The sequence below is a fragment of the Eulemur rufifrons genome, chromosome 2 (genome assembly GCF_041146395.1).
Source record: "Eulemur rufifrons isolate Redbay chromosome 2, OSU_ERuf_1, whole genome shotgun sequence".
NCBI classification, from domain to species: domain Eukaryota; kingdom Metazoa; phylum Chordata; class Mammalia; order Primates; family Lemuridae; genus Eulemur; species Eulemur rufifrons.
In genome coordinates, this window is record NC_090984.1 from 82,891,057 (window position 1) to 82,916,696 (window position 25,640).

Here is a 25,640-nt window from a genome sequence, read left to right on the forward strand (position 1 = left end):
CTGAGTAAGAGCGAGACCCCATCTCTACTGAAAAAAAAAAAAAAAATAGCCAGGTGTGGTGGTTCCCACCTGTAGTCCCAGATACTTGAGAGACTGAGGCAGAAGGATCACTTGAACCCAGGTGTTTGAGGTTGCTGTGAGCTAGGCTAATATTAGTATATATATCAACCTAATTAGTATATATAAAAAATATTGATTGATGATGTGTATAAATATATATCATTTAGTATGTATATAATCTAATATATATTGGTATATATAATATCAATTTTATGATGGTGTGCATACCTGCTACACAATCAATTAGAATAGGGATCAAAAAAAGTGAGTGGCAAAAATGACCAAGCTAAACTTGGGTTGTGGTCTGAGCATTTAATAAAGACTAGTTGCAAGAGCTCTGCAAAATTCTAAACTGGAATGTTTTTAAATTAGTCCTCTAATTCAAAAGCAGCTAACTACCAATCACCAGTGATGCAGCTAACTGACAAGTAAGAATAATAGAGTGACTGGGAGATTATAAACCCGCAATTTGTATTCTAGACTAGACATTGTTTATTTTATTGCCAGTGTTATCCTAACCTGTAAATACACAAAGCAAACAAAAACCCCTCAACACCTACTGCAAATATCAAAACATAGTCCTGAGAAATACACAGCAGTAATTAAAGGCCCTGGGGAAGTCTGTCTGGATACCACCCTTAGAAAATACCATTAAAGTATGAAAAGAATGGAATTCTCCACAATTACCCTACACGCTCTAAGCTAAGATCCCATTCTGAAAACATTTATTTATCTTTGTGCCACAGAAATAAGGGGTTATGTGTTTATTACCAAGCCTAAATGACAAGAAAATGTATAGTCTTAACAGAAAAGTTCCTCCTGAAATAAATTAAAATGCTGAATGTACTTTTAGAAAAAGAAATCTCATCTAATGGTTATTATTCCATAGCAGGCCTGTTTCTCATGTTCCTGGGAGTGGTGGGGAACAACTATTCTCATCAGTTGAAAAGAAAAAAATTCCTTCTGTATTATTCTTCAGTGTGGAATTCAGGTGGGATAATTAGGGCATTCTTGCAGAGTTCTACCAATCTCTTGCACACAATTCCTATAATTGTTCTAGGAATTTTTGTTATTTGTATCCTTTTTGCTTACTGGCAAATATAACCCAGCATAATCTTACTATACTAGAACACTGCACAAAAGAAACTCTGCTCTATTTTAAATGAGCAGGGACCAGATATCCATAAAGCATAATAATGCTAGTGAGAATTATAAACACTTAACATATATTCATAACTGTGACAGTAATAGGGATTATAAGACATAAGAATATAAAAGCCCAGTTAGGTGAACATTTCCACATGGAGTACTTTTTTTGAGCAGATTTTTCATGTATAGCTTTATGGCTATTTTTTTGGGTGTCCTTCCATATTTATCATTAAGAGTACTATGGGCCTTTTAAGCAGTACCATTCATTGTTGCCTGGCAGGCCTCGGGGCGTTAGAGTCTCCACCTCTTGCTCCCTGAATGCCAGAGGCACCCGCAGTTATTGTCATAACCCATACCACCGGCACATATTTCCAAATTCCTCCTAAAAGGCAGTACTTCCCTGGTTGGGTACCACTGCCAGTAAGTTTGGTGTAGGACATAGAGAAAAGATTGAGTCCTACTTGCAATTTCCAAAGGGTAGATTATTAGAATTTTAAAAACAGATTTTGGCTGTAGAATTTGGAAAGAATAAGCCTTTGGTATTATAATTCTCTGATTCAAATGTAAAGCAGTGTACCCATACACATTCCATGCCATGCCATGGTTACCAGATAATCTAGTATCTGGCAGGTTCTACCAATTGCTGGGCTCAGAACAGCTTACTAGACAAAAGAATGTTGCTTTAACACTACCCAACCTTTGGTTATCACCCCAGCTGACTCCCAGAAATGAGATTTTAGAAGTGGCTTCAGAAATTCAGTTTCCCCAAGAGAACCAGACTCTGACTCTATTTCTCTGTGTCCCACCAACTCCTAGAATAGGTAGAATCCACTGCTGGGCATGTCTCTGGAGTGGCTCTGGTGGCTCTGGGGTGAGGCTGGGCCCCTTCAAAGGTAAACTTCAGTTTATGCCAAGTCACAGTGCATCACCAAAGACCAGGTGGATTGAGTGAGGGAGGAGCAGTGTGTAGAAATGAACCACGCTTTTTTTTTTTTTTTAACTACAAGGGTGTTTTTTTGGTCTTTTGTCTCTAAGAGGTATGTGTGTTTTGAAGCTTTGTCTACATGATCTTCTCAGCAGATTTCTTTTATAACTATTTCAGTGGTTAATGGTTCAAAACATTTCCCTCCCTCTTAAAAAAATAATTTCTGCACAATTTGGGCTCCATGCAAAATGAAAAAGGAATATTAGCAAAGAATATCTGATGTGTGTCTGTGCTTCCATGGTGAAACTGCCTCAGCATCTCATGGGACTGTCAACCCTTTTTATTTACCCCATAGGTTTTTTCAATAACACTTCTCATTGTATGCAGTTACTTTCAACTCAGGTGCAAGTGGGAGACAAAAGATTTCCTCTTCACCATTAAGAATCAGTGATGGACTTGGGGGGCTGGGGGGGCACAGGCAATATATATAACCTGAACTTTTGTACCCCCATAATAAGCTGAAATAAAAAAAAAAAGAATATCCGAGGAAAAGAAAGAATCAGTGACGTAGCATTTTATACACTCACAATGAACAATCTGGAAAGGAAATTAAGAAAACAATTTCATTTACAATAGCATCAAAAAGAATAAAATAATGAGGAATTAACTAAGGAGGTAAAAGACTTATACAATGAAAACTAAAATACAGTGCTGAAAGAAATTAAAGAATACATAAATAAATGGAAAAAGACATCTCACGTTCATGGATTAGAAGACTTAATACTGTTTAAAGTCAATGCTGTCCAAATCAATCTACAAATTCAATGCACTCCCTATCAAAACTCCAGCAATGTTTTTTGCAGAAATAGAAAAATCCATTCTAAAATTCATACGGAATCTCAAGGGACCCTAAATAGCCAAAACAATCTTGAAAAAGAACAAGTTGGAAGACTTAACACTTCCTGATTTCAAATTTACCCATTCACATTCCATCCCATGGTAATCAAAGCAGTGTGGCACTTGCATAAAGACAGACAACCCCTATATAAACCAATGGAATAGAATAGAGAGCCCAAAAATAAACTCTTACTTATATGGCCACATGATTTTTTGACAAAGATGCCAAGGCCATTTATCTCACTCAGTTCAGGCTGCTATTACAAAAAAATAGTTTTGACTGGGTGGCTTAAAGAACAGACATTTATTTCTCACAGTTGTGAAGGCTAGAAGTCTAAGATTAAGGTGCCAGCATAGTCAGGTACCAGTGAGGGTCCTCTTCCTTGATTACAGGTAGTTATCTTTTCCCTGTTTATTCACATGGCTGAGGAAGAGAGGGAGAAATCATTTCTCCTCTATCTCTTCTTTAAGGGCACTGATCTCATTTATGAGAACTCCATCCTCATGACCTAATTACCTCCCAAAGTTCCCACTTCCAAATACCATTATAATGGGGACTGAGCTTCAGCATAAGAATCTTGGGAAGGTCATAAGCATTCAGTCCATAATTCAATGGGAAAAGGACAATCTTTTCAACAAGGTGCTGGGAAAACTGGATATCCACAGGCAAAAGAAAAAAATTAATTCAAAATGGATCAAATACCTAAACAAAAGAGCTAAAACTATAAAACTTTTTAGAAGAAAACAGGTGAGGCGTGGTGGCTCATGCCTGTAATCCTAGCACTCTGGGAGGCCAAGGCGGGTGGATTGTTTGAGCTCAGGAGTTCGAGACCAGCCTGAGCAAGAGCAAGACCCTGTCTCTACTTAAAAAATAGAAAGAAATTAGCTGGACAACTAAAAATATATAGAAAAAAATTAACTGGGCATGGTGGCATGTGCCTGTAGTCCCAGCCACTCGGGAGGCTGAGGCAGAAGGATTGCTTGAGCCCAGGAGTTTGAGGTTGCTGTGGAGCTAGGCTAACGCCACAGCACTCTAGCCCGGGCAACAGAGTGAGACTCCGTCTCAAAAAAAAAAAAACAAAAACAACATAGGGCAAAATCTGCATGACATTGGATATAGCAATGATTTCTTGTATGTTACAACAGAAACACAAGCAAGAAAAGCCAAAATAGACAAATTGAACTTCCAAAAAATTAAAACTTTTGTGCTTCAAAGGACAGTTCAACAGAGTAAAAAGGCATGCCGCAAGTTGGCACCTTGATCTTGGACTGCTAGCCTTCAGGACTGATAGAAAATATTTGCAAATCATATATCTGATAAGGGATTAATATCCTAAATATATAGGAACTCTTAAAACTCAGCAATAACAAAAAAACAATTCAAAAATGAGCAGTGGGCTTGAATAGACATTTCTCCAAAGAAGATACATGAATGGCCAATAAGCACATGAAAAATGCTCAACATCATCAATCATTAGGAAAATGCAAATAAACACAACAAGATACTACTTCATACTATTAGGATAGCTACTATCAAAAAAACAGAAAGTAACAAGTGCTGGTGAGGATGTGGAGAAACTGGAACCCTTGTCCACTGTTGCTAGGAGTATAAAATGGTAGAGCCACAGTGGAAAACAGTTATGGCAGTTCCTCAAAAAAAAAAAAAAAAAATTACCATATAATCCAGCAATTCCACTTCTGGGTCTATACTCAAAAGCATTGAAAGCAGAGTCTTGAAGAGATATTTGGACACCCATGTTTATAGCAGCATTTTTCATAGTAGCTAAAACATGGAGGCAACCGAAGTGTTCATCAGTAGATGAACAGATAAAGAAAATGTGGTGTGTTTATATATGTGTATAATATGCATATTTATGTGTATAATAATGTGTGTGCTTATGTGTGTGTATATATATGTGTATAATATTCCATTGTGTGTGTGTGTGTGTGTGTGTGGCCAAAACTTAGTCACGTAACTATTCCTAGCTATAAGGGAGGCTGGGGAATGTATCCTTCGGCAAAATGTACCTAGCTAAAATTCAGGTCTCTGTTTAAAAAAGAAAAAAATTGTCATTACTAATGAAGAAGAAAGGAAGAGGTATTGGGAGGCAGGTTGTGGTCTCTGCTGTAGGTCACTGTGTGATCTGGTGCAAATTCAAGGGCAGGAGAGTAGCTGGCCAGACTCCCAAAGCTCCTGCAGACCCAATGAACATTTGGTAATTCTGGGATAATCTGCATTCCCAGTGTGATGAATGAATTCCAGTATGGCAGAAACATTAGCTTCACAGAACGGTGTCCAGGGGCTTGTGGATCATGGCTGCTTCCAACTTTGGATGAATGAAAGAGTTAGGCCACCCTACTGCGTAAGTCAATATTCCATCTTGACCCCGTGAAGTCTTCCTAGGCTGTTAGATGTTTGTTTAGTTGTGAGGCATATTATTTCCTTGTGGGACTAAGATGATTAGGGTCCCTAACCATGCAGATGAAATCATAGTTGTTAAAGCCTCCTTTTATTTTATTTTTTTGTTGTTGTTTTTACATGCAGTTCTCCCTCCCTTGGCCTTTAAGCATATGAAAGTAGAGGTCACAGATCTTTGTGACTTCAGAAATTCCTTCAGTCTTCCCTCCCATTTTATTGTCTCCAAACTCTTTTTTAAAAAATTGAGGAAACAATTATCCTCCAATTTATTCCATAAATGCTCTTGGGTGGCTTATTTTGCAGTATTCTTTATAAAGTAACACTCTCTATGAAGGGACTTGTATGTTTCCAGACAGTTTTACATAGTTTCTTCTTTTGTCTTGAAGAGTTAGGTATCAATACAGAAGTACCAGAGGAGATAATTTATAGACTTCTGCTACAAGAAAAACAAAAATTATTTATTGATTTTAATGGGTAGGTAAAAAATTTATATACAGAATTTGTTATGGGTTATTCTTCCTTCCCCAGGTTTTCTGTCTTTTTAAGATAAGTAACCTGATCTTACTTCATCCCTAGATAAAAAGATTTCCCAAAGCTAGCAGGAATCACAGTTTTTGATATAATATCTTCAGAACAAGAGTCTGCTAGTGTTGACTGAGGCAGTGTTTAATGCTTCTCATTTCCTGGATCATACATTCTGGTCAAATTGAAGCTCTCAGATATTGCTTTGCTATTGGGTGTCAATGACCTCAAGGGGCCTATTTACACAGATGGTCCTGAAACAGCATATGGCACCTTGACACAGAGCAAGACCCTTTCAGAATGTGGGGGAAATGGACATTGAAAATAAAAGAGGATACTTTTCAAGAGGAACAACAGGAATAAAGTGAGATAGCGGGTCAATAAAGGGTTACAAGAGAAACAAAATTGGGATAGGACTTGAAGAGGGTGGGGAGCACAGATGGGGAGGGGGTCAGGCAGGGCCAAAGAAACCACCTCGCAATCTGTTAATACATAGGGACAGAACTCCACTCTCGAGACATTTATGTTCCATTGCCATATTCATGAAAGTAATAAGTCTGTTGTACTTAGAATAACACTGATGAGTGACCTAATTGATGTATTTACCAATTTAGACATGGCAGTCCCTCCCCCCGACATGATAGATGTGTTCTGGAAGAATTGCCAGCAAAGGAGATAGTTGTGAATCAAGCTGTATTTCCAAGAGAGTGGAGAGGAACGGCTATTTCCAACAGTGCTGGATTAAGTGACCCTGAAAAGCCACGCCTCCTATCGCAGTGTCTCTGCAGTATAAAAGGCTGCGGTGGTCACGGTTCCCCAGAAGGGTGGGGTTTGAGCCCATCAGGGGAACACTGTCAACAGAGCCTTTGGTCCTGAAGGAGTTTAAAATTTACCATCCATCCCTCTGCCCGCCCTCACTCATCCTCTGAGGGCACCTAACATGATATCTGACAGTAGTAGCAGATGAACCACAACAGCAGTAATGCACAGTGTCACCCTTACCATTTTGAACTCATTTAAAAAATTCAGATAATTTTAACAGCTTGCTGTCTTAATGTGGCAGCATGTCTTATTCTATCTGATTTGGTAAACATTCTCCCTGGGGTAGAGAGGGAAGGAGGGTTGGAAAATCAAACATCTTCTGGTCTGCCTGTCCATCAGACATAGTGCTGACCAGGGATGGAGAGGGCTGGAGGAGCCAGGCCTGGCTACGGCCACAGTTCTGATATTTCCCAGATTGTGATGAACCTGCGCCTTTGGTAGCTCATGGATTCTCTGATACATTCTTCCTCTTTGTTTTCTTTTCTAGTGTGTCTGAAAAATCCATCCAGCACTCCGATGGCCAGCAACAACACTGCCAGCATAGCACAGGCCAGGAAGCTGGTGGAACAGCTGAAGATGGAAGCCAACATCGACAGGATAAAGGTGAGGACAGCCTGACCCCACACCTCATCTAGCCTGATTATAAGGAGCGTGATTTGCAGCCATCTGTCATCCGACTGCTCTTCCATAGAGAGGGATGAAACCAATAACGTCAGGAGAGTAGCTTAACGACTAGGCAGAAGTTCACTTTTCTAAAATGTCTTTGCCTTTTTCAGATTTCTACAGCATGAAATGATAGAATAAATTAAAACTGGTTCTCTATGTAGATTTTAAAACAAAAAAACAAAAACAGGCTCATGGCTAAATTCCAACCAAAGAAATTGTATAACGCATAAAACATATCAGTCCACCAGTTCACCTCCTTGACCTTGTGGAGACCCTCTTCTCATTTGGGTTTTAACTCTTTCTGTCCTGGTTCAGGTTCTAAGGTTAAGTGTCTGTCTTTCATGTCTAACCCTTCTAATCATCATGGCAGGTTATTAGTTTTTTAGTTCTTTATACTTTATTGGATTTTTTTCCCTACAAAACCTAAAAGTCACACCTTGCCTCCCTAAGAAGTCAAACAACATAGAGGTTTAATGAAAGTTCACAGTCTACTTCTTTCTTTCCTTCTCTTACCCTCCCAGACCTAACCTGACAGCTTTGCTATAAGTTGGGGCTAATTCATATTGAACCAAGACTTTAAATCCAAACCCTTTGTTGGTAGATTTCAAATGAAAATTTGCCCCAACAGATGCATGCTAGAGGGCAAAGAGAGAGCTCATCTTCCTCCCTAAATAAATTGAGCAATTACCCATGGACATTTTCCCATCTATCCTAAATCTTTGTAAAATCTGACTCCTAGTAATAGGCCACAAGATTTAATCAGCTCCCGCTCTTCTTTCAACAGCTTTAATTCTTCTTTATTTGTGAGTGAGATAAATAAAGCCTCCTTTGCTACCTTCCTCTTCTCCTCTTTTCTTGCCTCTTGTTTTTCACTCTTTTATTTCTTTGCTGAGAGAGTGCAAAAGTACACAGCGACAGGTGGTGAGGTGGCCCAAGGATTGTGGCTATCAGAAAGGGTCATCCAGTTCGCTTTTGGGGGAGAGGAGGTTCAGCCCATGGGCCTCTGGAAAATACCACTTTACCTGTTGGGGTGGCCCAACTGAGATAAAATTTGGTGAAGCCCTATCGTGGTTGGCATTTTCTGTTACTATTCGGTGTCCCCAGGCACTGTCCCTACAGGAGAATATGATGTGCTGATGGGGATGAAGACCGATGGTGGAAGAAAGAAAACAGAAATAGACCTTCCCAGCAATAGGTCAGACTTCACCATCCGTCACCTGAATGACTGACTGCAAGGGGTTCCTACCTGCTCTCTGCAGTCCCACCTCCATCTCTGCCATCAGTGACCCTCCACACTGTGGCCAAAGAAAACATTCTAAAAGAAAATCTCATCATGTTCCTCTGCCACTAAACATCGTTTATGATTCCCCATGACCCGTAAAATAAAATTCAAACTCTTTAGCAGTGTATACAAGGTTCCTCTGGCCCCTGCCCATCTTTTCAGCTTCATCCCCATCCATTCTCCCGGGGGCCATACTGAACTGCTTTCGATTCCCTTGATGGAAATTTCGAATGCCTAGAACGTTCAATCTCCTTTGACTCCACCTTTCTCCTTTACTGACGCTTACCTGCATTGACTCCTTGAAGAGTCAGACCAGTCATTGGGTTCTTTCAGAAGTTTTTCTAGACCCTCATCATAAGGTTGTATTTTTGCTGTTTGTTCAGTTACTCATTCATTTATTTATCTAATAAATATTTTATTGAGAGCTTTCTAAATTGCCAAGACTTATGAGGTTCTAGAGATATGGAGATAGATAAAGACATGATTCTTGCCCTTAAAGATCTCCAACCTAGTAGGGATTATAAAAAATAAGAACAAGACCTATTACAGATGCAAATAAGTTATCCGAGAAGCATAATTACCAAATGTCATCAGAAAGAAGCCAACATCACACCTTGATTGCCCTTTGAAGAGACACCAATGCATCACTACTAAAAAAGATAAAATATTAGCCCAATAAACTGAGCACCAAGTGTCTGCCTTCCTGGACGATCGTCACATTCAAACCTCTGAATCCCTGTTGACATGATGAGACCTGAAATTGTTGGAAATATAGCAGCATCCTGTATTTCAGCGTTTGTTCGGGACCTCAGAGCGAGGCAGACATGCTGTGGTGAAGTGACAGGTTATTTTTAGTTTAGCTGTTGGATAAAATGTCAACTGTGGTGACACAGTTGTCAGCTAGCTGGTTTAGGGCTTGGTTATCTGCCTGTAGGAGGCCCTTCAAGGCTTCTGAGCGTTCAGGCTTCCTTACCTACTTTCTGTGCACAGTCCTATCAGCAGGAAGGGGCTTCTCTCTGAAGATTCCAGGTTTGTGATTTTCTGGTTGGAGTAGTGACCTCTTCAAGCTATAAAGGATAGCAATGGCTTTATGTGCATCTGGCAGAACCTACTGCGGCTCAGATGACAAAGACCAGGACTCTTAATGAGGCATGGGGACACAGTTGCATTGGAGCTGCTGATACAGGAGTGGCCTTATCCCTCATCTGGGTGCCAGAATAACTCCAGCTGCATAGAGAAGCCCTACCTGATCTGAACAACATATTGGTTTTTAAACCTTCTTGTGTCCTATCCCTTTATATCACAGATCCTGGGAGATCTGGGCTAATGAACCCATTATCTGTTCATAAGCCTCAGGCATATGTAAATTATACTCCCAGCTTTGCTGTATTTCTTTGTTAGTGTTTCATTCAAGGACAGAGAGTAAAGAGAAATAAAAGGAAAATGGGTAGGGGACCCAGGAAAGGGATAGAGGAGGTTTAGGTTCTATGACACTTAGACAAATGGAGCAGCAATATACTTACACTACCATTGAACAAAGACAAAATAAAAGAAAGCTTGTCCTTACAGCACAAGTGGAGGGAACATACACAAAAGTAAAGGACAGCAGGGCTTCAGTAAATCTCTTGATTCATCGCTATATTAGGACTCCTTGGGTTTCTAATAGTAGGAACCCAACCCAAGCTAGTTTAAGCAGAAAGAAAGGATTGATAATAAAAGATATAGGGTGTGTCAGAATCCAGGAGCAGAAGTGAAACTGGGTAAGCAGTGGAAGTGGGAACTGGAAAGCCACTGGGAACTGCAGGCGCCCCGTCACATGTCTCTGCTTCTCTCTGGGTATCCCTCTCTTTTGCTGGGAAGAATGATTTCTAGCTGTGAGTTCCATGTGGCAGACACAAGATGGCTGCCCACGCTCCAAGGATCACACCTCATGTTCCAGAGATAGATTGATTCAATCCCTGTCAGTCTCCATTCCATAGTCCGGGAGTAGCATCTCTGTTCTAGTAAGAATAAGCCATCTCCACCTTCACTCAACTGACATTAGGATCAAACCACATTATATAAACACGGCTTCCAGGAATTAACCTACCCACATGTATGGGAATCACTGTAAGCTGGAAAGATGCTCTTTGATGAGGGATACTGTTAGTATTATGCAAAATGATGTAGATATAAGAGCAAAAGAAAGCCAAGGCTAGGAGCATGGGTGAAGTAATTGCTTCTTAACTAATTAAGTGCTCCATAAATTGACTCCACATAAAAATTTCAAATTTATTTCTTATTTCTGCAAAATATTCCCAATAGACATTTCTAACTGGTTCTCCTTACTGTTCCAGGAATGGGCTATGCAAATTTCCACCTCTCTGGTGATTCTGGGTCCCTCACTGAGAACACCCTTCCCCTTATTCTTTGTCTGTCCAGATCTTATTCTTCCATTAGGGGTCAGCCCAAATTCCCACTTGGTCGTGAATCTCTTTTTCTGTTCTAACCATATTTACTCATTAATTTACTGTTCAATTTCACCTTCATCAAAGAAATTTTCCAGCTAGACTACATAGTCCTTAAAGGCAAAGACCAAGTTGTCTACTTCTTTGCATCCTTCATGGTGCTAGGGCACACAGGCATTCAGTAAGCACTTTTTTTAAATAGATAGCTTTAGGTTTGAGTATTAAAAGTGTCATATAATAAGACATTAGGAACTGTATTTTTCATGACATTCATTCCCAATCACATTATAGATTTGGAGATTCTAAGCATGAATATAATTGGCCAAATAAAACTGTGGTAATGGGAGAGAATTCAAATGTAATACAAAAAAGAGAAAAACTGATCATTTTAAAGAAAAGTAAATTGTTTCATATCGTATGATCATAAGTAGCTAGTATTTATAGTACACCTTCTTTTTAAAACACTTCAACATAAGACTGATTTTCATGACTGAAAAATATGTATAAATTAGTGTACCAAATATGAGCATTTCTGATGATTAAATCATCTTTCTGATTATTGACTCATAGTAGATTAGAACTCAACTTCATGGGGCTCTGGACTGAGAAATGGGCCAGTTAGACACCATGTTTGGTACTAGAGAGAGGACATATATCCTAGGTTTGAGACTTTTAAGGTATTTTTGCAGCATTTTAACATCCTTTCTCTAAAATGCTTGTGTTTAATTTTATTAGTAGACTGGGATGCAGTCTTCCTTATAGGTCAATTTGAGAGTATTTTTAGACATGATAAAAATCAGTAAAGTATATTAAAGGATTTATAGAGGGAAGGGCTGTGTTCAAAGATGGCTAATCCTAACTCATTTAATTTGCTAAACACAAACCAAAAAAATTTAAAATTGAATTCAGACATACATTAATAATGGAGCATAAGACTTCATTTTTAGGAGAGTTGATATAATTTTTTAAAATTCAATAGATATTTGTTAAGCACCAAGTACATACTCAGCCTTATGCATCCCACTTAACAGTTGTAGAAGTAGTACTATAAATTCTTGGTAATTTGCAATCCCTGGGACATGAATTTTCCTGAATAGCCTAGTTTTTAGGCCAGATGAAGTCTCCCTTAAAAATATAACTATTTTGGATGACAATATTGAGTGTCTTTCTTCTTTTATTAAATAAAATAAATTCAATATACTTTTCTTGATGACTATTGTTTAGAAAATTATTCTATTTCTTTTTTTAAAGATGCTATTGATAAGTACCATCAGTTTAATGTCACCTTGGAGAAGCAGGGAGGGGAAGACTCTTAAAATAGTCACTCATTATTTCACAAATAAAAATAGTAGATATTTATTCATACAGTTTACTTTCTTTAGTATCACAATAAAAGTTTGATCCTAGGCACTCTTCACAACCACAGTGCAAAGATCCTTTAGACTCACCTTTGGCCACCAGCAGTGATGCAAACATCATGGTGATATAGGCCATGATGATAATACAGACCATCGTGGTGATGCAGACCATCATGATAATATATATAGGCCATCATGGTTGAGTAAAGTACCATGGTTACATAGGCACCATGTTAGGTAGGGCACCATGGTTCGGTAGTGCACCATGGTTAGGTAGGGCACCAGGTTAGGTAGGGCACCATGTTAAGTAGTGCACCATGGTTAGGTAGGGCATTATGGTGATGCAGGCATCATGTTGACTTGCTGCTTTTCATTCTCTACATTGGTGATCTTGCACTCCTTAGCACCTCTCATATTTTCAGTATAATTACATGTCAAAGAATTCTGAAGTTTCTTCTGCATTTACTGCTGCTTAACACAGATGTTTTAATTTTCCTTACTTGAATTACACATTCACAATTCAAAGAAAAATAAAACCTTTCTTTAAAGTAACCTGCAGCTTTGATCTGAGTAAAAGACCTTTTTAGACAGATGTCAGACCAACCTCTCCTAGTTTAAAAATTCTGTGACCTATTCCTAGAGCTTTGGCCATTTCTTTTGCCTTCACTTACATTGCCAGGCCTGTGACAGGCGATCTTTGATGTTCAAGGTAACTTGCTGTGAAATAAAAAGAAATATGTATATTGGTCTCTGCCTTTGGTTCCTGACACAGAGCTCTTAAGGCCTTTGTAAATAGAGGTGCTAGGAGAATTTTTTGTTCTAATATTTGGTCTTTGACCCTGGTTTCTGAGACAGGCTCCTAAGACCTGTATAATTTCCCAGATGAGAGGAGCATCTTTTGTTCTAATGAGGTGACTCTTGGTGGGCTCCAGGATAGCGATGGGTCACCAGGAAGACCAAGCCATGATTAGATGCTTGGAAGCTCAGTCCCACCCCTATCCGCAATTCCTGCATGGAGGGAAGAAGGGCTGGAAATGGAGTTTATTATCTATCCTGCCTACATGATGAATCCCCCATAAAAATCCTGAAAAAACAGAGAGCTTCTGGGTTTGTGAACACATATGCATGCTTCGAGGGTGGTGCACCCCAACTCCACAGAGACAGAAGCTCTTGTGCCCAGGACCCTTTCAAACCTTGCACTACATCTCTCTTCATCTGACTATTTGTTTATATCCTTTAAAATATCCTTTGTAATAAATTGGCAATAATGAGTAAACTGTTTTTCTGGGTTCTGTGAGACACTAGCAAATCATCAGAGTTGTGAGAACCTCTGATTTGCGGCCAAGTCGGACAGAAGTTGTGGGCAGCTTAGAGGCCTACTACTTGCGATTAGCATCTGAAACAGGGGCCAGTTTTGTGAGACAGAGCCCTTAACCTCTGGGATCTGATGCTGTCTCCTCAGAGATAGTGTCAGAATTGAGTTAAATTGTAGGATATCCAAGTGGTGTCAGAGAATTGCTTGATGTGAGAAAGCCCACACATCTGGTGTCAGGAGGGGAATATTGAGAGCGATGTGAGTATAGAGCAAGGGAAAACAATTCGAATGTCTTTTCTATATACACTTCCCATTTCAAGCTTCCATCCAGTATAATCTTTGAAGTCAGTTAAGGCAACAAATTAAAGTTAAGTCAACCTTGCGTGGCTTCATGAATGCAGGCAACCCAACTGAAGGAGTGATTTGATGACTGATACCCTTAATGCACAGGCAGTTTGCCACATGCATGGTCAGTGACAACCTGCCTGTGCTTATTTCTTTGCCTGATGGCTTGCAAGCATTTTGCAACATCAATTTTAAGATGTGTCTCAATTTCAAGATGTCATGAAACTGGAGCTATATCCCTACGTTCCATTTAAGTTTGGGGTTCTGGTTTTTATCCTTACGGACAACTGCTCCTTCTTGGAGCTGTCAAGGTTTCTGCCTGGAGTAGGTTCATAGTCTGGTGGGCTTTATTGAGGCGGTCTAGGGTCCCCTACACCTTCCTCCCTGCTTCTTGACCCCCGTCTGGTCTGGTGAGGTTTCTGGATAGCTGGGTTTCAGCAGTCGTCAATCTGAGCAGATCCATGTTGTTATCAGAACATGGAGCTGATATTCCTTCACTTGTGCATCAGATCCCATCTCCCTAACCAAGGAAACTGCTCCACCAGTTTACCTCCTGTCTCCTTCCTATATCACCCATTTTTGCTTCTCTTCTTCATTATTTCCATCAGCGTACAAGCATAGTGTTATTTCCCCATTTTCAATAACATTTAAATTCCCCCCCCACCTCCCTTTCCAGCAACTGCCCCATTTGTTTCCACCTTTTTGTGGTATAACTTTGAAAAGTTTATCTATATTCACTGTCTCTAATTTCTCTTTTCTCTTTCTTTTGAAAAGTTATTTTTATTCTGGAAATAATTTCAAAGTTACAGAAGAGTTGCAAGTATGGTGCAAAGAATTTCATTTTCCCCTGAATCCTGTGAGAATAAGTTGTCAAAAGATGTCCTATCACCTCTGAATACTTTAACATCTATTTCCTACAAGTAAGGACATTTGTCTACATAATCATAATTCAGTCATGAGAATCAGGAAATTAACATTAGTAGATTACTACCTTTTAATCTGAGATCCCATTTAAGTATTGAAAATTATCCCAGGAATGTTCCTTTTAGAAAAAGGACCCCATTCAGAATCATGTGCTGCATTAACTGTCCTGTCTGGCACAGTTCTGTAGACTTCCTTGACTTTAATGATCTTGACATTTTTGAAGGTGATAGGCCATCTGCTTATAGAATGTCACTCAGTTTGGGTTTATCAGATAATTTTCTATGATTAAATTCAGGAAACAAAAATTTGGCATTAATATCATAGATCTGATGGAATATTCATCTCATTGTATTCTGTCAGTGGAACGTGATCTCAAATTGTCACTTACTGGTGATGTTGACTTTGATTAGTTGACTAATGTGGTGTCTTCCAGGTTTCTGCATGCAAAGCTATTTTTTTTCTCTTTGTAGTTAAAAAAGTATTTGGAGTTTGGGGGAGGTCACTTGAGATTACATAACTGTACCATTCCTCATTCAACATTCTGAGCTTTTTAATTTATTTAATCATATTGATATGAGCTCATGGTTTTGAAACCTCTTTTATTCAGTGGCTTATAATGTGCTACTATCATTTATTTTGGGTTTAAATTGGCACAGATTAAAAATGGTTACTGTGTCCTTTTGACATGTCTCCCTCATCCTTTGACCACATTTTTAGTTTTTGGCACAAACAGATGTTCTAGGCACCTCTTGTTTTTCCTGCCCCAGCCCTGAAATCATCCTTTTGTCTAAAGAGCACTGGTTCCTTTGAGAATGGTATTTAGAAACCAAGATCTAGATGCTAAGTGTGCTCATTGCTGAAGTGCTGCTGCTCCCAGATCCTCTCACTGGACAGAGCTGGAGAATACACACACACACAAACACAGCCCCACACACTTTACATCTATATTTCTTTCTGTATCTCTATGTATATATAACCATGTGTTCATACCAACACCACCGATTCTTATCCTACACTGCAGGGTTCATTCTAGTTTTCTACTTTCTGTATTTATAACTCCCTTCACTGACAATGAGACACCTGGCTCTCCTAATCCTTGTTTGATAACTTCCCTGTTGGGAACCAAGCTTCCACTCCATGGCCTCCCATCCCCACGTGGGTGCCTTGCACATCCTGCTCAGCCACCCCACACTCCTTACCAAGCTGCCCCTTGCACAGATGCCCTCTTCACCCTGTTTGAGCTCTGACATCCCACCGTGGGTCTCTGACCTAGTGTGGAAGCCTAGCTTGCTTGGTCCCACTTAATAGTTTTAAGATTGAATTGTTCAGGAAGGAGGAGGAGGAGAAGGCCCCACTCACTCTTAAACTCATTCCAGTGAGGTTCCCACTCCCTTGAAGCTTCTCTCATCAAGAGCACCAGTGACTCCAGATTGCTAGTAATCAATTCTCTGTTTTCATCTTACTTGTCATAGTGGCAACATTTGACATTGTTGATGATTCATTATGCCTAGAAACACTTTATTTATTTGTTCTCCATACTTCCCATTTTCACTCTTATGATTCTCCTTTTCTCGTTCCTCTTAGGTTCTCCATCTTCTTACGATTGGAGTGCTTCAGGGTTCAGTCCCTGTTCTTCTCTACTTTCCTAGTGACCTTGTTCACTCCCAAGGCTTTATATACCGTCTATATGGCTTCAATTCCCAAATTTATAGCACTAGTCCAGTTCTCTCTCCCAAACTCCAGCATCATATAGTTAATTAATAGACATTTCAATTTCAACCTGTCTAAAACTGAGCTCCTGATCTTCCCCCCAAAAAAGTCTCTCCCTGTAGTCCTATCCAATTCAACTGATGGCAACTTCACTTTCTGTTTGCTTAGTCCAAAAGCTTAGAGTTATCCTTAATTTTTCTTTTTCATTCATACCCTACAGCTAATCCTGTATATCCAGAGTCTTTGCACCACCTGTGCTGCTGCTACTCTATTCTGAACCATCATTACCTGTCACTTGGATTACAGCAGTAGCCTCCAGAATAGTCTCTGCTCTACCCTTGTCTATAATATAACTCAATGGCTCACCATTTCTCTTATTATAACTTTTATTCTGTAAGTTTTTACCCAAAGATTACCTTCTCAATAAAGCCGAATTATTACAACCTGTTCCCCAAACCCCCCCACACACACACTCAGTCCCTTTTACCCTGCTCTAATTTTTCGTATTCTCATAAAACTTACTACCTTCTGACGTTCTCTGTAACTGTTTATGTTTTATTGTCTGTTCTCTCCATTCTCTCACTCAAATACTATATAAGCAATTTGATTATGCTGTACATTGGTGTAGTTTGATTCATATTTCTTCATTTGATGTTTCTTGAGTTACTTAAACCTGTGAGTTTGTAATTTTCATTAAATTTGAAAATTTTTCCATCATTATGTCTACACATTTTTTTTCTTCTTTCTCCTCCATCCCCCATCTCTCTCCTCTCCTTCAGGAACTTATATGCACATTAGGCCACTCAAAGCTATCTCCCAGCTCAATGTGTTTTGTTCTTTTTTTTTTTTAATCTATTTTTGCTCTGTGCTTCATTTTGAATAGTTTTAATTGCTGTTTTCAAGTTCACTGATCTTTTCTTCTGCAGTGTCTAATTCCATTCAATATATTTTTCATCTCTAGAGACTTGATTTGGACCTTTTTAGAACTTTACATGTCTATTTTTATCATGTTTTGATTTCCTCTACCTTCTTGATCATATGGACAATATTTACAATAGTTATTTTAACAATATCCTTATCTACTAATTTTTATCATCTGTGTCGTTCCTATATCTTTTTTCTTTGGAATAATTTTTCTCTTCATTATGGTAGAGATTTTTTTCATGCTTATTTTCATGTCTGGCAATTTTTTTATTGGATTCTAAACATTTTGAATTTTATCTTGTGGCATATTGTAATCTTTTACATTCCTTTAAATATTTTGGGGTTTTGTTTTGGGTGCAGTTAAGTTACTTGGAAACATTTTGATCTATTCAAGGCTTACATTTAAACTTGGATAGGCAGGTCCCCAACAGACTTTAACCTAGGGCTGTATGGCATATATACTGAAGCAATACCCTTTTTAGGACTCTACTCAATCTCCTGTGTGTTAGAAGATCTTTCTACTCTGGCTGGTGAGGACACAAACTACTGTGGCCCAGTGTGATCTCCCGGGATTGTTTCACTTGAGTCTTTCTGATATTCTTTGCATAGCCTCAAGTGGTTTTCTCCCACACACGTGCTGATCAGTATTCAGCTAAAGACTCGAGAACTCTTCTGGAGGCCTCTGGAGCACTTTCTCTTCCTGCGTAACTTTCTCCTCTGTTACTATCTCCTCGGCTCAGGGAGATTGCTGAACTCTGGGCAGCTCTTACTGTGCCATGGCAGACAGTAAGCTGGGGCTTTATAGCTATAGGGTTTATCTTATCTCCTTTCTCTCAGGGATCACTGTCTTGTGCTGCCTGTTGTCTAACACTTAGAAACCACTTCTTCCCGTATTTCAGGCAGGAGGATTTACTTTGTCCCTGTTTCTCCGTCGTAGTCAGGATTGGATGTATAGAATACTTCCAGTATGTAAGCTCTCTAGGGACAGGCATCTTGGTATATTTTGTTCCCTGATTATTCAAAGTATCCAGAACTCTACCTGGCATATTAGGTACTCACTAGTAGATATTAGTGGAATAGAGTGTCTGTTGAATAAGATTATGTTTGAGAACTCCTTCAGCAATTGTTGAGTGTGTACTATGTGTCAGGCTCTGATGATACGGTGGTGAATAAAACAGGTATGGTCCCTGCCTTCACGGAGCACAGTGTCTAAAGGAAAAGACAAATTGTAAACAGCAAATAAACAAACAGTGTTCATAATTATACATTGTGATAATGTGAATGTTAGGAATGAAAAGAATGGGGTGCCCCGAGAGAGAATAATGAGAACAGTCACTTTGGATGAGGTCATCAGCGAAGGTTCTGCCAGGAGGCGATGTCTCTGCCGACTCCTGGAGGAAGAGAAGAAGTCGGCCTGCTGAGGAGACGGGGAGAAGAGTGTTCAGGGAATTGAATATGTGAAGTTCTCAAGCAGAAAAGGACTTGGAGCTTTTGAAAACTAAAGGAGACCTGTGGGGAGGGAAGAATGCCACAGCCTGAAATTGGAGAGAGGAGTAGGCCCAAAACGTGCAGGACCCACAGCCTAGTTGACAAAGTTTTGGTTTTCTACAATACTATGAGAAGCTATTAAAGGTTTTAAATAGGGGAGTGATATGAGCCAATTTATATTTTTAAAATATCTTTCTAGCTTTGGTATAGAGAATACTCCTTCTGGCACAGTTATAAAAGCAGGGAAGCCATTTAGAACTGAGATTATTAAATTTTTCATACCCTCGGCCCATTTGACTATCTGCTAAAGTCTGTGGTCCCATTCTCAGAATAATGTTCTTAAACTACAAAGGAAACTAATTATATTGAAAAATAGTTCATTAGAATATTTGTTTTAAAACATTTAACAATGTTTAAAATATCAATTTTTAAAAATATGTGATATATATATGTATTCCTTTATTAACTGATTATATAGGACCTGACAGAAGGTCTATAAACATAAAGTGGATGAATATAAGTGCAATGTCAAGATGTCTGCAGTAACTATAATGTGGTTGAAAATATCTGATTTCTATCAGTGACTATGTCACATGCACTGCCAATGCTATTGTAGTGTGTTGTCTATATTTATAATGAAATAAATGTTAAATTTCCAGTCGAGGTTAGTGAAAATAAATATGTAGGTTTTTGTATTACTAAAGTTCACAGACCACCCCCTTAGTTCTATCCATAGATCACTTGTGGAATCTGAATTAATCACTTTTTATTTAGGAAGTTATTTTAGTAATCAAAAAGAGAGGAGGAGGAGGCTCGAACTAGGGTAGCTGCAATACAGATAACAGGAAGGGTACAAAATTTGAGATATTTTTGGAGAAAGAATCAACAGAACAGAAAAGGGAAAGATTTTGTATAGTTACTGGGGAAATCTCCACGGAAGAACTATGCCCAGGAATGTGAAGAAAAAACTACGTGCAAAACGTTATCAGGGCTAGTCAGAAAGCAAGAAGATCTGCTAGGCAGACTGTCACTGCGACTCATTGTAATGTAAGGGACAAGGATGACAGCCAGGGGTTGGATAGGAGGGTTGGATAGAAACACTGAGACCCACTCACGAGCTGTGAGACCTGGGGCCAACACTCACTTAATGAAGCCCCCACTTCACATACTTAAGATGAGGAAAATAACAGCTTGTGACCTATAATGTTATTGTGAGGATTAAATAAGATACTGTGTGTAAAGTGGTTAGCACAGTTCTGACACATAGCAAGAGCTGATTTTTAATATTAGCAATTAGTCTCATTACTACCAGGGTTCTGACACGGGGTTGGACCATCACCTACAGGAGATTGCAATCTGGTTGAGGAAACAAGATAAAGCACGCAATATATTTTGAGAAGAAAACCATTCTGAATCAAATGTCCAAATATAAGATATGAGCAACTCTTAAGTTATTAATTTTGCCCAGTATAGTACTTTCTGAATCATAAAAAAGATTTTGAATATTCGTGCTACATATTTGTGTGTGGGTGTTGCAAATGAGTAGGGCTGCATGGTGCTGGGTCTCTTCTTAACAAGTGAGTTTTGGGTATTACTGATTTACAGTTTCTGCTGCTTAACAGCTAAGCTCCTGTTTGGTATAATAATGACTGTTGCTGAAACAAGTAAAAAGCACACACAAAAAAAGTGATCATGTAGGGGAGCAAAGACATGCACAGACTATTTCATTTTGTCATAGTAGCCTTTCATAAAGAATCTCAGTTTCAACCTTTGGAACTGGTCCTGCATTTGAGTAGTTTATATGTTGTAGATGGCTGTGGCTTAATGGCAAAACATCAGGGTTCATGTTCTTTTCCTATGCATCCTTGGCAGTATGACCTTGAACAATTTGTGTAATCTGCTGAGCCTCAATTTTTCTTCTATAAAAAGAGGATAATAATTCCTGCCTCAGGATTATTGTGCAGATCAAAAGAGAAAATTTAACTCAATGTCTAGGACAAAATAGGAACATAATAAAAATATTTTTTATAAGCACTGTAATGTCTGTTAAAGAGTAAGAATAATTTTTACAGAAACATGCTATACTGGGTTGAATGGTATGCCCTAAAAGTCATGCCCACCTGGAATCTTAGAATGTGACCTTATTTGGAAATAGAGTATTTGTATATGTAGTCAAGTTAAAAGGACATCATACTGGATTAGGGTAGGCCTAATGCAACGACTGGTGAGATGGGAAATTTGGACACAGAGAAGAGAATGCCAGACACACACAGGCAAGAGTGCCCTCTGGAAACAGAGGCAGAGATGGGAGTGATAAATATTCAAGCCAAAGGACATCAAGGTTCGCCATCAACTGCCAGACACTGGGAGAGAAGCATGGAGCAGATTGTCCCTCATAAGCTCCAGTAGGGACCCGCCCTGCTGACACTTTGGTGTTTGTTGTTATTGTTGTTGGGTTTTTTTTTTTTAATTTCAGAGTATGACGGAAGTATAAATGTTTTGGTTACATGAATTGCTTTTGTGCTATTTGAGTCAAAGTTACAAGTGTGCCCATCACCAAGATAAGCATACATTGTACCCATTAGGTATGAATTTACCTGTCCCCTTTCCCCGCTCCCACGTGCTTGCTTTTTGCTGAGTTTTACTACCACATGTGCACATGAGTGTTGATCGCTTAGTTCCAGTTTAATAGTGAGTACATGTGGCATTGTTTTCCCATTCTTACGATACTTTGTTTAGAAGAATGGGCTCCAGTTCCATCCAGGCTGTTACAAAGGGTATTAGTTCCCCATTTTTTTCTGGCTGAGTAGTACTCCATGGTATGCACATACCATGACCCCTGCTGACACTTTGATTTCAAACTTCTAGCCTCTAGCACTGAGAGAGATGCCCTTGATGCTCACGGGGCACCAAGTCTGATGTCATGGTGTGGGTGTGTATGACCTACCTGTAGGGAGGGCAGTGAATATCTTTAGCAATAATATAATCTACCCAACTCTTGCAGAGGATTATCCTTCCAGTAGTTGCTTTGAGAGGCTTTCAAAGTGGCACAGTGATGTTGCTCTCATGTGGAAAAATTTTGGGGCATGATCTTCAGAACAAGTGTATGATGGCATGTAAGAATTTTTTTTTTTTTTTTTTTTTTTTTTTGAGACAGAGTCTCGCTTTGTTGCCCAGGCTAGAGTGAGTGCCGTGGCGTCAGCCTAGCTCACAGCAACCTCAAACTCCTGGGCTTAAGTGATCCTACTGCCTCAGGCTCCCGAGTAGCTGGGACTACAGGCATGCGCCACCATGCCCAGCTAATTTTTTTTTTCTATATATATTTTTAGTTGGCCAGATAATTTCTTTCTATTTTTAGTAGAGACGAGGTCTCACTCTTGCTCAGGCTGGTCTCGAACTCCTAACCTTGAGCGATCCACCTGCCTCGGCCTCCCAGAGTGCTAGGATTACAGGCGTGAGCCACCGCGCCCAGCCAAAATTAACTCTTGACTTTGCGATTTTTGACCCCAAATGACATTCCCCAGATTGATCATCTACCTAGTCTCTAGATGTAGTTATAGATGATTTTTAGTTTTTTTCCCAAAATTAAATTCACCCTCTCAAGTTGTAAAAATTTGCCACTGTTGAGGCGGTCAAAGGAAGGTACCATAGGGAACTCCTAACAAGGAGCTACAGAGGAATGACACAGCCACCAAAGTCAGTGACAGCCTCCCAATGAAACATCCTGAAAGGGTACAAGGCTTGGCTGAAGTCATATATATAATATTGTAATTATGAAACAAATATAGTTATATTTGTTATTTATATAATTTATATTTGTAAAATATGTAATATATTAATGTAAAGTTGTGTGTGTGTGCACAGGTGCCTCCTGATGTGTTCGATTAGGGAGAGAAACCAGCATGGCTTTAGGCATCTCTGGCAGGGTTCCTGAAGCAGAGAGGCGTGGCTACCGAACGACAACAGGCCGGCCTGCGTGGAAAGCTTACTGTGTACCAGACACTAAATGATTTGTATGGGGTGTGGCATTTAACCCTGGCAACCGGGGTGGGACTGAGGTGAGGCCAGTGAGGTATCTGGGGCACAAAATTGAAGGAGATACCCACTCTCAGGGCTGAGCAGGTGCAAGGTGGACACTTGCATGACCTTGGCAGTGGGAGTGCCTCCTTCAATCTAGCGCGCTAAAGTACCTCACTCACTTTACCCTAGTCCCGGACCTGCTGGCCGCAATCCTGTGAGGTCACTGCCATCAACTTCCTTCTTTGCAGATGAGGAAACCGAGGCTTATGGAGGCTGAGTATCTTGCTTCGCTTTCACACAAGTGATGGAGCAAGGATATGACCCCACGCCATTGGACCCCAAAGCTTGTGCCTTGACTGACTGCACCAAACTCTTAGTCAATGCCTGGTCTACAGTTTCGGTTCTTTCTGTCTGTCTTTGCAGGTGTCCAAGGCAGCTGCAGACTTGATGGCCTACTGTGAAGCGCATGCCAAGGAAGATCCCCTGCTGACCCCTGTCCCGGCGTCAGAAAACCCATTTAGGGAGAAGAAGTTTTTCTGCGCCATCCTTTAAATCTTCAAGAGGAGCCTGAAGAGCCTCCGGTCTCCTGGGACATTGATGTAGAGTTTTTAGCAAAGTGGGCGCCTTTCTAGTCCACGGCATTTGAAGAGAGCAAGGAGAACCATCCTGGAAACTCCAGGTTATGCATGTTTAAAGAACTGGTCCCCTTATGAGAATGCAAGCCGATCCACATCCCGAGTTAAGAGATCTGATTCTGCAGAACTGCCTGGAGGAGGGGAATATATAAAAATAAAATTGGTGTCACTTCTTTTCTGCTATCTCTCCCCCAAAACCTTATGTTTCTGCTTTATATTTAAAAAATAAAAATTAAAACCAACAGCTGTACTGAGCTAAGATATGTATGACCTTCTTGGAATGAATATTGTCTTTAGAATACCCTTTGATAAGCTGAGTTGTCCAGTGTAGCCACGGTTTGGTTTAATGGCATTGATGTTTAGTCTTTGTGCCTTTCTTCTTTTTTCCTTCTCCCAGCCCCTTCCTCTACCCTTCCCCATGACAGTAGTGTGGAGATAAGGCTGGACTTGTCTGTAAGATTGAACTCCCAGGATGAGCCCCCAAAATGTTTAGGGAGATGTTCCCCGTGGTGTATCCTCATGGTAATAACAATGACAAAAAATGCCGGTTGTCTCTGTTCTCTTATCACTATTCCTAACATTTGTACATGATAGCTTTGATTCTGCAAGTACAAGTAAATCATGTGTTGTGACTGGTGCTTTCATATATTTGTGACAATTTTTGAGTAATACTGCATGAAAATGTCCCTATGTTACATCCATTCAGAAGTTGTATTGTTTTGCTAAAAAGTTGGAAAAAGAAATGAGAGGGGAAAAGATGCTGGGGAGGAAAAAACTCAATATTTGGAAAATTGAGGTTACTTCAGAGCCTTAGCCACGCCTAAAATACCTCCTAGGTAAGAGTGGCGTAAACGCCTCTTCAGTATATTTTCCAGAATCCAAAGCATTTTTTTGGTTAATCCCGGATCCAGGGCAGCACAGCTACCACCCATCAGGAGAGTAAAGGATTCACCATGAGTTGGGAAGTGCTTTTTGTCATAGCGTATAAGCAAGTTCCCTCTTTCCCTGAATCATCGAAATTCTAGATTGAAAGAACACTTTCTGTACTCTTAAGAAAACCATGGCCCTCCTTTATTCAAGTATCAAGAGAAATAAATCCACAGCTCCAGAGAAGGTGACCCAGTCTTAGAAGGTTGGCTGTTCGCTCACCAGGGAGGACCCCCGCTAGCCACTCTCTGGGCAGCAGATGGGGGGTCCACAGCTGGCTCCACCGGAAAGGGTTCTGGCGCTTTTTCTCCACGGAGATGGTCTTGGATTTTCACTCATCAAAATTTCAATAGAATCTTTTCTTTGTTTTTGTTCTCCATCTTGTTTGTTAGAGTCTCTCAGTCTTTATTTACAACTCCCTGCAGATAGTGCTCTCTCTTGCCAAGATGTGATATTGAGAGTGATTTCTCATTGCAGCTGGAGCCTCCATCAGTAATGTCGGGCCTGAAAGCCTCTATCACTTTTTTCTGTGTCATCCCTAGTCAAAGAGGGACTCTCTTACATGTTGTTTGCTTTCAAATCCCAAAAGACCATTTCTCAATTAATTTTATTCTCCTCTCACCCCTTTCCATTCTCTTTCTCCTGTTTTTAAAAACACACACACACACACACACACACACACACACACAAACAGAAGTATGAAAAGGGAGGGAAAAAGAAGATTAAAAAACTTAATATGCTAAGGACAGATTTTGAAACAGACTTGGTCAATGTTTTCCTTACCTTCTTTATGGGCATGCTGGTG

At 39.8% G+C, this 25,640-nt stretch overlaps 1 protein-coding gene across 2 annotated transcripts in view; it reads left to right on the top strand.

Annotated features, from left to right (window-relative positions):
- The window catches only part of GNG2 (G protein subunit gamma 2), a 101,845-nt gene extending 77,733 nt beyond the window's left edge, over positions 1-24,112 (top strand). For both annotated transcript variants that reach the window (XM_069464884.1, XM_069464885.1), the window contains 2 exons: positions 7,282-7,397; positions 23,697-24,112. In XM_069464884.1, the coding sequence (XP_069320985.1) occupies positions 7,311-7,397; positions 23,697-23,825 (216 nt within the window). In that variant the 5' untranslated portion in view covers positions 7,282-7,310 and the 3' untranslated portion in view covers positions 23,826-24,112. The remainder of the gene's footprint in view (positions 1-7,281; positions 7,398-23,696) is intronic.
- The last annotated feature ends 1,528 nt before the right edge of the window (positions 24,113-25,640 follow it).